The sequence below is a fragment of the Struthio camelus genome, chromosome 3, assembly GCF_040807025.1.
Source record: "Struthio camelus isolate bStrCam1 chromosome 3, bStrCam1.hap1, whole genome shotgun sequence".
NCBI classification, from domain to species: domain Eukaryota; kingdom Metazoa; phylum Chordata; class Aves; order Struthioniformes; family Struthionidae; genus Struthio; species Struthio camelus.
Window position 1 is genome coordinate 114,268,758 of NC_090944.1, and position 12,272 is coordinate 114,281,029.

At 50.0% G+C, this 12,272-nt stretch overlaps 1 protein-coding gene across 2 annotated transcripts; it reads right to left on the minus strand.

The window, feature by feature from the left end:
• Positions 1-4,088: 4,088 nt before the first annotated feature.
• BATF3 (basic leucine zipper ATF-like transcription factor 3) lies at positions 4,089-9,328 on the minus strand. Of its 2 annotated transcripts, none has more exons than XM_009668978.2 (3): positions 9,189-9,328; positions 7,549-7,653; positions 4,089-4,712 (listed from the first exon to the last, which is right to left on the minus strand). In XM_009668978.2, exons 1-3 carry the CDS (start codon positions 9,228-9,230, stop codon positions 4,527-4,529), a joined length of 333 nt encoding a protein of 110 aa, XP_009667273.1. In that variant the 5' UTR covers positions 9,231-9,328; the 3' UTR covers positions 4,089-4,526. The 2 variants fall into 2 exon arrangements, with proteins under 2 accessions (XP_009667273.1, XP_068795898.1); XM_068939797.1 differs by lacking the exon at positions 9,189-9,328 and adding an exon at positions 8,363-8,513.
• Between the last annotated feature and the right edge of the window lie 2,944 nt (positions 9,329-12,272).

The following is a 12,272-nucleotide window of genomic DNA, read 5'->3' on the forward strand; positions in this document are numbered from 1 at the left end:
ACAGTAACCCAGAGTTTACATACAGAAAACTCCTACCCTCCTACCAAGAAAATAACATTAGCGTTTGTAACAGTAAACCAAACCCACCACTTCTCCTGCTTATCAGACATGCTTCCTTCCTGTAACAGGAATTTTTATCACCACACTGATGGGAAGAAGAGAAAAGGGATTTTTTTTTTCAAATGTTTGCTTTATCTATCACTTTCACTGAGGTACTTAGGCAGAAATTCTAGACTGATTCACAGATGGAAACCCCAAATGCTGTACAGCAAAGCGTTCATTTATGGACAGGAAGCAGTATGCGGTTTATAGGCTAGAGTAAAGGTTATGTCACTTTTAAATACCTTTTAAAAGACTCCACAGACACCTTCCTTAATAGTCAACTGACAAAGCTAGCCACACATGAAATCCTTTAATCAGATATAGGATGTGCAGTGAAATTCAATTTCTGTATGCTCCTACAGATTAGCCTTGCACCTGTAACACTGACAACATTAAGCGATATTGTCACTAAGCTACATTGGAACAGAAGGAAAACAGGAAGAAGGAAAAAAGTGGTGTTTGAAATTGGATGGCAGGAGAATAGGAAGGCTACTGTAAATGGCAGCAACTGCAGACAAGACAAGCAGGTACTAGAGAACAAGCAGCAGGTGACAGTAAAACGTACCAGGGAAAGCAACAGAAAGACGCTAAGTCAGTAGAATAGGCTGTTGCTAATGTGTTTTTTAAAAGGTCTGTTTTGAGCAGGACTCCGGATGACTACATGAAGAAGCTTGTAAGTGTTCACAAACATAAGTGTAAAAGATCAGTGGGAAGGAGTGGAGTTTTTTTTCCTCTTAAATTAGCACTCTTGAGGTATAATAATTCATCTCAGTTATACTCACACTAACTGTTTTGGAAAGCTTTACATTTCTGTTGATTTGTTACCTCTGGAGGATAAAATTAGCTTTTTGAAACATGATCAATTTAAATCTGACCCAACATTGACTGAAAGAAATGAATAGACAAATAGCTGAATTGGAATCAATCTGCTACCAGAATGAATAGCTTCAACTTTGGGTAAGTTTGTGTTGAGCATTTTGCTTTTGAATGAGGGTCACAGGAAATACAAAAAACCCAAAGCCATACTGACCAAATTTAGATAAACTGCAACCTCCATTGTGAGCCCAAGGGCCAAAATTCATGCTTCTTGACAACCTTCAGTTACATTACACATCCACAAACAAGACTGCAATTCACACAGTACTCCTCACGTGAACCAGCATCTGAACACAGAAAAGATCGTCCCAATATACCTGCATCTGAAAATCATGTGAACATGATACAGACCACATTCACAGGGAACAAGTCAAACTCATTGGAAGCTTTCTGAAGCTAGAACACGTCAAGCAGTATTTTAGCCATATATAGATATGAAATGTGTTTGGGATGGTGTGTACCGTGCTGCAAAAGAGGAGGTTTGGATCTGAAAAAGATCTTTCTGTTGCTTCCTTAACAAAGGGGCCTTTTCCTTTCTGTTCTCCTTTCTGGTTCCCTATTTGATGTTACAATTATCCCAGGCTCCGAAACATACTTTCAGTTTTGAAATTCACTCTAAACCAATATCCCTAAGAACAGCTCCTGCAAATAGTCTAATCCGTCTGCATGTACGTTGTTTTCTTAGTCTGTGCTTTTACAGCCTGTGCTTTAACAGTTCATTGTCCCTTTTGACACATGATTCAGCTATGACATTAATTCTATAAATATATCAGAATGATGGGTTTATTTGGCTCGAGACTCTCATTTTGCTCATTTCTTTTGCTGGAGGTTCCTAGCTGCCTTTGAACATTAGTCATATAAAATACTGTTTGTGACCAATGCCTTGGTTAAACTATTAAACAGAAAGATGATGCATAAGGCCCTTTGGTAATAGTGCTGGGAAAAAAAGTGATGCAACAGATGCAGGAGGAAGAAGTAGCACAGGTCCTGGAGGGTTCAAAGCTTGCTGTTAGTAATGCACATGACATGCAGGCTGGAGCTACACCCTGCGGTTGTGGGAAGGAACTGGTGGCTGCGGTGAGCCAGAGGCACTGAGGGCCCCTGCAGGGCTCCCAGCCCTCCCGAGGAAGAGGAGCGCTACCTTGGGTTTACACTGCTGCTGTAAGCATACAATGTTGCTGTGAATCTGGCCGTCTTCCCCTTTAAATTCCGCACAGATATTATACAGTTAAAAAGCCAATAAATGTAAATGCAAAAACAATGAACTAAACTTTGCATAGCAGAAGAGGGAGAATACTGCTTACTGATTAGGAATGTGCAATAGGTCTTGGACTACTGCATGACAAACTGAAGCCCATTTCTCCACAGATGTTTAGAAGAATAAATGTGCTGGCTCTCCAGTGTAAGGAGGAGGGAACTGGAGCTCCATTTCTAGAAGAAAGCACCTGTGGGATAAAATCCTTGGGAGGATTCTGCTGGGATGGACTCTCTCTGACAGTGGGGTTTTTTTTTTTTCTTCCCATTTTTGAAGGTCTACAGGGCTGCATAGGTGAGAGCATGTCTCTGCATCAGATCTGACCTCCACTAGCTCCTTCCCAACAGCAGCCTCAGCTCAGCTGCACACACCTATTAAGAGATGTGAAGCATCCTCTCACTCTCTCCCTCCATCCTAGGCTATATTGAATTTCCCCTAAGTGAACGCTGTTCATTTCCGCTATGCTCTCTATTACAGTTCTGCTCCTCCCAAATTACACCTTGGCTAGCGCCTGGGGACTGAAGTAATGTGGGTAGGGAGGACAAGGATGCCCATGAGAGCTTCTTTCCTTAAGGGTGACATGCAGAGTCTGATCAAGGCCTTTATCTGAAAAGCATTTGTGAAGTATCCTGAAGCTTTAATTTTCCTTTGCAGGGATTGCACCAGACTTTCTTTCAAGATGATTCAGTTCTTACAGGACTGTAAGAAACTTTGAAGACTGCATTTAGGCTTTAGATGGCTTCTGCAAGCGCTGAAAATTCTCCTGGGAACAACCTAGAGAAAATTTTTAGAGAAGTTGGCTCCCTCCTCCTGTTGGTCTTGAGCTTCTGGCATAAAACAATGGCATGAAGAGTCTTTCAGGAAGCAGAGAGTTGGCTGCACAGCTTCCCCAATCCTTTGTAGTGATCAGGAATGCATCATTTTACTTGAGAAGTTTAAATAGAAAAAAATTTTTTAAACATTTCAGACCATATTCTGCTGATAAATATACAGGTCAAGCTGAGGGGAGAACTTAATCCCGTGAGTTGAACTGAAGAAAACTGAAATGCTGAAGTGAGAGAGTTGGCAAAGGGGTAGAACTTTATATGTTGCAAAGGCACTTTTTGACTGGGAAATGCTGTGAGAAAAACACTCTTTGCCCAGGCTACAGCATTCACATTTCTAGAGCTTGACACTACCAAGAAGCTTCAGAGAAAGCAAGCATATTTTTCAATGTATTTCTCATGAAGACTGTAATAAATCTTCCTTTCCAGAAAAAAAGTTTTTTAAAAAAAGGTGGCAAAACGTAATGATTCTCTTGCAAAGAGTTATCCAGACATCTTCAGTGTGGATATGGAGCAAAATGCTTAGTTAAAATGACTTTGTTCTACCCATGGAAGTCACTTACCCAAGGCAATATGCAAGATAAAGATAGCGCATTACCAAAAAAACCCCAACCAACTGAACAAAACACCTCCCCCAAATCAAACCAATCCCTTACTTATTTCCAGTGGATGCAACAGAACAGTAAATTTTAAAAACTGTTCTTTAAAACAGTTTTAAAATAGCAAATCCTGCTTTGGTCTTTCTCTGCACAGAACTGGCAATCATCATGTGAAATTGGCCAAACCATATTTTACAATATAAGACACTGAAAATTAATATTATTAGAGCTGATGATTACAGATAATAAAGAAATAAGGACTGGGAAAACTCATTTGTTGCACACACTTCAAAAGAGGAACCAATGAAGTGGTGATAAGCAAATAATAAAACAACTGACAGGAAGATTAGCACTAGACTTTGGATTTGACCAGTAAGTAAAAAGCACAGATGTTCAGAAGATGTTAGATATTGAATAAGGTGGAGAACATCATAAAGATAGGCCATTGCTTTTATTAACCAAACCTGTTTAGAGAAAAAACAGCAGCCAGAATACGATCTCTAAGGATGACAGTTGACAAAGGGTTACTAGCGGTGGATGTGTGGGAGAAAGGCATCCCAGCCTGCGGCCGGTGCTCTTCTGCGCCTGCATTCCATGCCACGATGGCGGGCTGCAGCCTACTTCGACACTGCTGAACGCAAAACCACGGCTCATAGATTCTACCAAAGAAATTACAGTTCAGGCTGTCTTTTTTCCATACTGATGTTTTCCTGAGATTCAGAAGACTATAGCATTTCGACATGGAGAAGACCTGTGTGGTCAAGTCCAGCCCTCTTTAAGGAAAGACCTGCGCTGTAAGTAGGCAGTTCTTCAAATCTCCCTTGTTAATGGGTGCCTTTGCCCTCACTGCAAGGTGATCAAGGAGAGCTCTCATCTTGGCAGGCAGCTGGTGAGTGCATCAGGCCTTGGTATGGTCACAAAGTTCACGGAGCAGTGCAATAGTGGACAGATCTTTTCATGATCCTTCAACACTTCACTTAAGTGTTTCATTTCATCTGTTAGCTTTCCAATTTCTCTCTTCAGGGAGGTATTTTCTTGCTCAAGAGATTCATATTCCTGGAAAGAGAAAAAAAAGGAGACTCCTCATAGTCAAAACATTCCCTTCAGTGCTTCCACCTTGCACATATTCATGTCACCCTAGAAAAAGTGTTGTTTCTGCTTATTACAGATGTGCAAAATGCTCAGGAAAGAGCCTTGAGTAAACCTGGGTGCTTTGAACAGGGCGAGTGATTTACGATCCGTGCCTGACGGAGCTGCGACTCCTCCTGCGGCCCCGAAGACGTGGGGGTGCCCCAGCCTGGGCGGGCACTCAGCAGCCCAGGGCTGGGAGCCCGGGTGGCCATGCCCTGGGGTGGCCAGAGCAGCCTCTGCCAGCCCTGGCCGCTTCTGCAGGCAGAGCGGTGAAAATGAAAGCACCAAGTGCCGGTAGGTGCCGGGGAAACCCCAGTGCTCAGCATTGCTGGTGAGGAAAAGGCAGCCCCCACCCCAGGTAGCGCGGGAAAGCAGCAGCTTAGGCGGGCGCTGGCTGAGAAGCGCACCTAGCACAAGGTGCCCTGGCACCAGCTGCTCTCCTCCACCCCTGCCGTGGCTTGTAGCCACCTGCTTGAATGCCTGGGAAGCAAAGAGCAGGCTGCGGAGGTGAGCGTTGAGCCAGCTTGCCCCCGAACCGGCTTTGTCTCCAGAAATCCTGACCGCTGCCTCGATTATCCATGGCTGGGGCTGCTTTTGTGCCGAGGCCTCTCTGGCAATGAATAAGCTGCTCTTAACTGCAGAGGAGTTTTCAGATGCTCTGCAGCAGACATCTGTGACGGAGGCGAGAATCGCATTTCACATTTCTGTGATAACAGCAAGTTGCAAGCGTCCCTGCTGCCAAGACTGCTCGTCCCAAAGAGAAGAGAGCTAAAGGTTCAGGTCCAGCCCACAGAAAACCTGCAGGTGTCCGCACCTCGCTGCCGGCCTAGGCTCAGCGCTCACCCACTCAGTCTCACCTCCCTGGGAAAGCTTCAGAGCAAACATCAAAGCCTGCACATGCTTTAAAAGACCTGCTTACCAGAAAACAGGGAAAGTCTCTCACACAGGGCTCCTCCAGCTTTCTTTAAGACTGCCTCTGCTTCCCTTCCCTTCTGTAAGGCACCCTGCCTTTCCGTAGCGGTGTCAGTTTAAATCGGTTCCAAAACTGTGGTGTGAGAAAGAAATACCCGGCTGAAAAGGCTTCTTTGGAACTCCAAAAGCCCCAAGCGCGAGAGCTCAGCTACTTTGTGCACTGGTGTCCTCTCATAGTAACAGTGGGTGTTTCCAATACGCATGCAAGTATCTGATTCTTCCAGAAACTTGTAACGCTTCTCAATATATCACGATGCGGGGTAGGCTTCTTGTGTGCCCTGTGCAAAGGCTGGAGAACAGGAATTGCCTTTCTCTGTGTGTGGATGCGGTCCCACGCAACAGGGCTTTTGTTGTAGCCGGGGCTCTCAGGGCTACCTCGGGGTAAATGCTAGTGCTGCTGCTACGGCTGCTTCCTGCTGTGGAAGGATCTGCCTACAGGAGGCAGTCTCAGAAGTTCTGGTTTTGTTCTTTTCCCAAATCTCCTCTGAGTCAGTGCCTGAGAAAGCCAGTTGCCAGGGTACTTCTGGAAAGGGGCAACCTCTGGCTTTCGTGGAATCATTGACACATGTCTCATCTCCAGCCTTTCTGATGCTCCCTCTGCACTGTTACAGAGGATCTTACTCACGCTGCCAATCTGTATTAGCAGGCAGGCAGGTTTTCCCAAGGTGCGAGGAGATTTTGTTGAATAAGTATCCGGTCTTGGTACAGCAGTTTTGTACTCTCTTCCCTGAAGATGGGACAGATTAACTGGAGAGTACTGCTTACTTTAGGTCCACGGGGTTTCAGGCAACAAGAGGTAAGCAGAGTCAGGGATGCTCAGCTTTGCTGGAGTTTGGCTACATTCATGCTTAGGAGGATCACGTATGTTTTATTCTGTGCTTGCAAGCGGTGGTAGGTGGTGAAAGGGTGTGAGGAAGGCAAAGGGATCCTTCCACCTTGTGGGAGAGAAGAGGCTGTGCTGAAAGTCCAGAGCTGCACGACTGGCACAGCAGCAGCCGTAGCAGCAGCACTAGCATTTACCCCGAGGTAGCCCTGAGAGCCCCGGCTACAACAAAAGCCCTGTTGCGTGGGACCGCATCCACACACAGAGAAAGGCAATTCCTGTTCTCCAGCCTTTGCACAGGGCACACAAGAAGCCTACCCCGCATCGTGATATATTGAGAAGCGTTACAAGTTTCTGGAAGAATCAGATACTTGCATGCGTATTGGAAACACCCACTGTTACTATGAGAGGACACCAGTGCACAAAGTAGCTGAGCTCTCGCGCTTGGGGCTTTTGGAGTTCCAAAGAAGCCTTTTCAGCCGGGTATTTCTTTCTCACACCACAGTTTTGGAACCGATTTAAACTGACACCGCTACGGAAAGGCATGGTGCCTCCTCCCCTGTGAGGTGTTACGCGTTCACGCTCTGACAGAGCATACCCACGATGCTTAACACTAACCCAGAAAACATGGCTCAGCTTTAGCCCAGAGGAGTCCTGCGTCCAGTTCAGCGGGCGGCTGTGGGAACGCTTGCGATGGCGCAAGAGGGACGGCAAGACAAGGGCAAGGCCACGTCCCTCCATGGCAGTGCCACCGGCGGCAGAGCGGCACCGTTACTTGTCCAACCTGAACACCCTGTGGCAGAGACTTCTCGACCAGTGATACGCCTGTCTCTGCTTCACACCCACACCTCTTTGAGCCAGATTAGCATGACGACAGGCCCACGCCTGCCCGAGAAGTTCCATTTATCGTAAAGTCCCGCACATGGCACCCAAGCTGTGCCTGCAAAACATCAAGTACCCATTCACCTCGTGAAGTTTATCCGCTTTCTGAGTTTGCTTCTTCCGGCTCCTCTGGGCAGCAACTCGATTTTTTTCTCTCCTCCTTACCTTCCTGTCATCTTCTTCATGACTCTGGAAGACATAAGCCACCGTGCTGGTTTTTACGGTGCACGCGGAGACTCTTGAGGTCAGGCAAATAACTGATGTCAGGAACAAGCGGGTCCTCCCAACTTCACAGCACAGCCAGCTCTTACACAACGCCGGCCACCCACGGATCGCAGGGTGCCCCGCAAGGGCGATGCGCCCCCTGTCCCCCTTGCACAGGTGGCAACCGAGGCGCGGGGATGCTGGCGGCGCAGCCGGGGCCCCTCCGCGGGGGCGCTCCGGCAGAGGACCGAAACTCGCTCCCCTGCACGGGCAGCGCCTTGCACCTGCTTCGCCCCCGGGCGGGCGCAGGGAGCCGAGCCGGGCCCGCTCCCCGCTGCGCCCCCGGCTGTCTCCCGGCAGAGCAAAGGCCGCTCGCGGAGGGGCAGCAAACTGCCCAGCGCGCAGCCCGCTCTCCTACCTGCCGCAGCCCCCGCGGGTCCCCACGGCGGCTCCGAGCACCCCCCCGCCGGCAGCAGCTCCCCGCGCCGCCTCCCGCCCCGACGCGGCTCCGCCGCCGCCGAGCGGGCAGCTGCGCGGGAGCCCCCGGCGGCGGCGCCTCCTCGGCCGCGGCTGCCCCCTCTCCGGGCGGCTTCGGCCGCGGCGCCCGAGGGCGCCCCGGCGGGGCGGCCGGCCGTGACTCAGCCCCATGTGCCCGCCGCGGCGGCGGCGCTCCGCGCCGGCCCCCCTGCCCTACCTGCTGGGCGCCCTCGGCCGAGGCGCTCCGCTGCAGCACGCTGCCCGCCGCCGGGACGGCGCACGACATCCCGGGAGGTGCCGAGCCGCCCCGGGCCGCTCAGCGCCGCCGGGCTCCCCCGGCCCCGCGGAGAGGCGGGGAGGGGAGGGCCGGGCCGGGCCGGGCCGGGCCGGGCCGGGCAGGGCAGGGCAGGGCACGCTCCGCCCCGGGCCGCCCCGGCACCTGGCGCCCGCACGCCGCTCCGCTTGCCCGGCCGCGGGGGTGGAGCCGCCGCCGCCGCCCCGGGAGCCCCGCCGCCGCCTGCATGGAAATCACGTGGCGCCCGCGGCTGCCCCGGGCCGGCCGGGCCTGAGCCCCCTGCGCCGGGCAGCGCCGCCGGCGAGGGGGCCTCGGGTGCCCTGAGCAGCCCCGGCTGGGCAGCCCGTGTCCCCCCGCGCTGCCGGGCAGGGGCTGCCCGAACCCCCCCCCCCCCCGGAGAGCCCCGGCCCGGGGGCTTGCTGGGCTCGGCGCCCCTCCGGGCAGCCCGACTCTTGCTTTCGCCTTTAAAAATAACCGCCGAAGAGTTTCCCTTCTCCCCAGCTTTCCTCCCCGCGGCCGGGCAGGGAGGCCAGCGCTGCTGCCGCCGCCGGGCCGGTCCCGCCGCCCCCTCCCCTGGCGCCCCGGCGGGAGCCGGCGCCGGCAGACGCGCCCGTCCCGTCCCGTCCCGTCCCGTCCCGTCGCGTCGCGGCCGCGGGCGGGGGCGGGGGCACCGCCGCCCGCCGATAGCGGCAGCGGCTGCGGAGGAGCCCCGCGGAGAAGCGGCGGCCGCCGGCAGAGCCCGACTCACCCCGGCGCGCTCAGGGCCGCGGCTGTGCTGATACAGCGACATGGGCTTCCAAAAGCGGCGTAGACTTCAGGGAGAGGACAGCAAGACAAGCCGATATTCCTCGGCGTAAGGACAAGCTATCGGTGTTGGAATAAAACCGTTTTCACTTTCGCTACTGGTCCTGTTCCCTTAAATAATAAGGAAATGCCGCACGCTTCTTGTAAAGGCAAAGCAAGACAGCGCCTGCTGAACACACAGCTTCACATACAGCTCTCCCTGTTCGGTAGCGTTTCAACAACAGTATGCTTCTTTGATCCTTCCAAACCTTCCAACTTTATCCTTCCTTCCAAGTAATGTTTCTTTTATCCTTCCAAACACTTTTCCTACACTTCAATTGAACTGCATCTTCTCCCTCAGCTCTGAAGCTCTGAATGCATGTTTGCAGATAGATGCGTAGCAACATCCTTTCGGCGCTGTGGATATATTTGTATACCTAACCTGCGCTCCTCAATTCTCATGCAAAAGCACGTCCACACGAGGGAAAGTGCCCCAAAACTGCAGTGCAGTCAGTCACAAAGCCCCAGGTATCTTAAATTAATAAGTTGGATACTTCCCTATTTTTCTGCTTTCCCCAGAAGTTTGAGTCATACAACTTAGATAAACATCAGGTTACAAAGTTTGCCAACTGCGTTAATATAGACTATTCTTTTAGGAAGATCTGGCCAACAGTTCGTGCTGAACGTGAGAACCACACTGCCTGGGAGTCCGAGAGTCAAAGTAAAGTCTCTGCTCTACCGCAGGTTTCCTGGTTGACTCTGGGACCATCAGCTAGATCAGTATTACTGAAAGACCTGAATGGGACTTCCCCACCGGGAAGCCCTTCTCCCCAGCTGTTCTGCCTCGCAGCAGCTTGAGTCTCCATTTTCCAGGCCACCTACAGCTTCGCTTTGGCACTTTCTCAGAGCTTCTCAACCCCCAAGGACTGAGTGCCTATGAGCCTTCCCCACCCACATGACCCCTGGACCCACAAACCACACGGGCTCCTTCGGCTTTCTTGCCAAAGTGTTGCAACCCAGTCTGTGTCCTCAGACTGTGCTGGGTCAACCCAGCACCTCACAGGATGTTCCCAGCCCCGGTTTCTTTAAAAGCAGTCCTGCAGCTCCTTCTCCCTTTCCGCTTCATACAACATACAGACGCAAGGGCTCACCAAGGAAGCAGAGGGTACGGGTTCAGTGCCGCTGCCCAGCTGAAGGGCAGCAAACCAGCATCTCCTGGAGGTTAGCCGCACCCATTAGGCAGTGAGCAATTATAGGGCGAATTGCTCTCAACCTCTCCTTTTGAAACAGTCCAATTTTGCATTAAACCACTAATCACAGAGTTAAAGGAATAATAAATGCGGGCATGGGTGGACAATTAGCTGGGACAGTTGCTTAGGAAGAGAGCGCTAGGTTCCTTGTCTTCTTTATAGCTTAAGCACATCTGGAGTGAAGCACAGGACTAGAACTCAGTATCTGCATAAGCTCAGAGAACAGGCTGCAAAGAAAACCTATGAACTGAGGAAAAAAAAGCCCCCTTCTCGCAGACGGACTTTGATCTGATTCCACATGAAGCTTTCATGCTTTTTCAGAAGCAATACTGCTATTAACAGCAACTGCACAACTAAATGATCTAACTGAACCACGTCCTGACCAGTTTACGAAGGACTTGTTAGTGCTGTGTAGCTACCCTACTGAGTAACTCCCGGCAACAGCCAAACCCTTCCAAATACTGTAGCGTGAGGAGGTTTGCAGGATCCCACAAATACAGGACAAGCCACAGAAAAGTCCCCCTGAGCCAGAGTGTGGTCCGCTCTTGTTCAAAGTGACAAAGGAAATGAAAAGTCAAAATTTGCTTATGGGAACAAGTTTCTGCTTAGTATTAAAGTTATCTCTGGTACATCTGAAGAAATGCCTACACAGTAATTCCAAGTAACACAGCAGTAAGGGCAGAGCATTTCTATACAGGAGAGAAAAAACAAGTCCAGAAAGCACACTAGTCAGCTGAGTTTACATTTTATAATGGCAGTTTATCAGTGATTTTTGTCTGCAATGAAGCAACCTACACACATTTAGACTAGAGTTGCTGAATGCAGTTTAACATAATACGGCTTTTCTGAAGAACGTCCCATATCAGAACTGGGTTTCAGAACACCACGTGCCCAAACTTTCAAACTGCCGTTGGTGTCCATGGGAAGATTTCTGGAACAGGAGATCCCCTGCATGCTGCGTGCAATAACCTCTGTTCAGAAAACCACACGCAGTAAAAGAGTGTGCGCATACCGCTCCGATTTGTAAATTTGTTATGGGTAGGGACGGCTCACCACTCTAGTGACAAGCACAGCGCTGACAGTACTTACCAGCAAACAGGCAGACGTTCCATCTCACCTAAAGAAAGCTAAGAAATTCAAAACCTGCTTGCAAACGTTCCCAAGCATCCATCACTATTGAGTTGTCTTACAAAAGTCAAAGGCTATATTAAGAAAAACTACCAGACATTTCTTGATGCAACACCAATTCGCCTCAAGTTAAAAATAAGAAGTTTGAACGTTGTGACATTTCAGTAGAAGCCCGATTAGACGCTTGTCTTGCACAACGTCGCAGATTTCTATGAAAAGTTAACTGAAGGACACAAGGCTGTCGGAATGGGAAAATGTGAAATATTTTATATTTTATTTCTGACAGTGGGAAAAATATCTCCCAGACATTGCTTGTTGCAAGTATCTCTTGATGTAGAAATTTTTAACAAATATTTGAAAAGTAGCTGAATACTCAGCCAGTCAGCCACAAGAAGGGTTGAGCTTAGCTCATCACCCGACTTTCATTTAAAGAGAGGGCCTCTGATCCCTTCCATTGCCCCTTGGCCAAAAGTGGCCCCCCCCGAGATTTGTAAACTCCTAGTTTAAATGCTGCACTTGCGATCTTCATCGATTTGTTTTCTTTATCTTTATGCCATGTATTTGGCCAATGTTTCCAGATGTTTTTTTTTTCCATCCAGCTGTGATTGAAATGAGGGACACAGAACAAGGCACAACTGCCCTAGCTCAGGCTACCAGGCATCTGTTCTCAC

What these genes read in the sequence shown, in the direction of transcription:
- BATF3 (XM_068939797.1), bottom strand. Translation starts at nt 8,431, where the DNA reads ATGTCGTGCGCCGTCCCGGCGGCGGGCAGCGTGCTGCAGCGGAGCGCC. An exon ending in CGGCCGAGGGCGCCCAGCAG is followed by an intron (nt 7,654 to 8,362) that starts GTAGGGCAGGGG and finishes TATGTCTTCCAG; the next exon opens with AGTCATGAAGAAGATGACAG. An exon ending in AAGCGGATAAACTTCACGAG is followed by an intron (nt 4,713 to 7,548) that starts GTGAATGGGTAC and finishes TTCTCTTTCCAG; the next exon opens with GAATATGAATCTCTTGAGCA.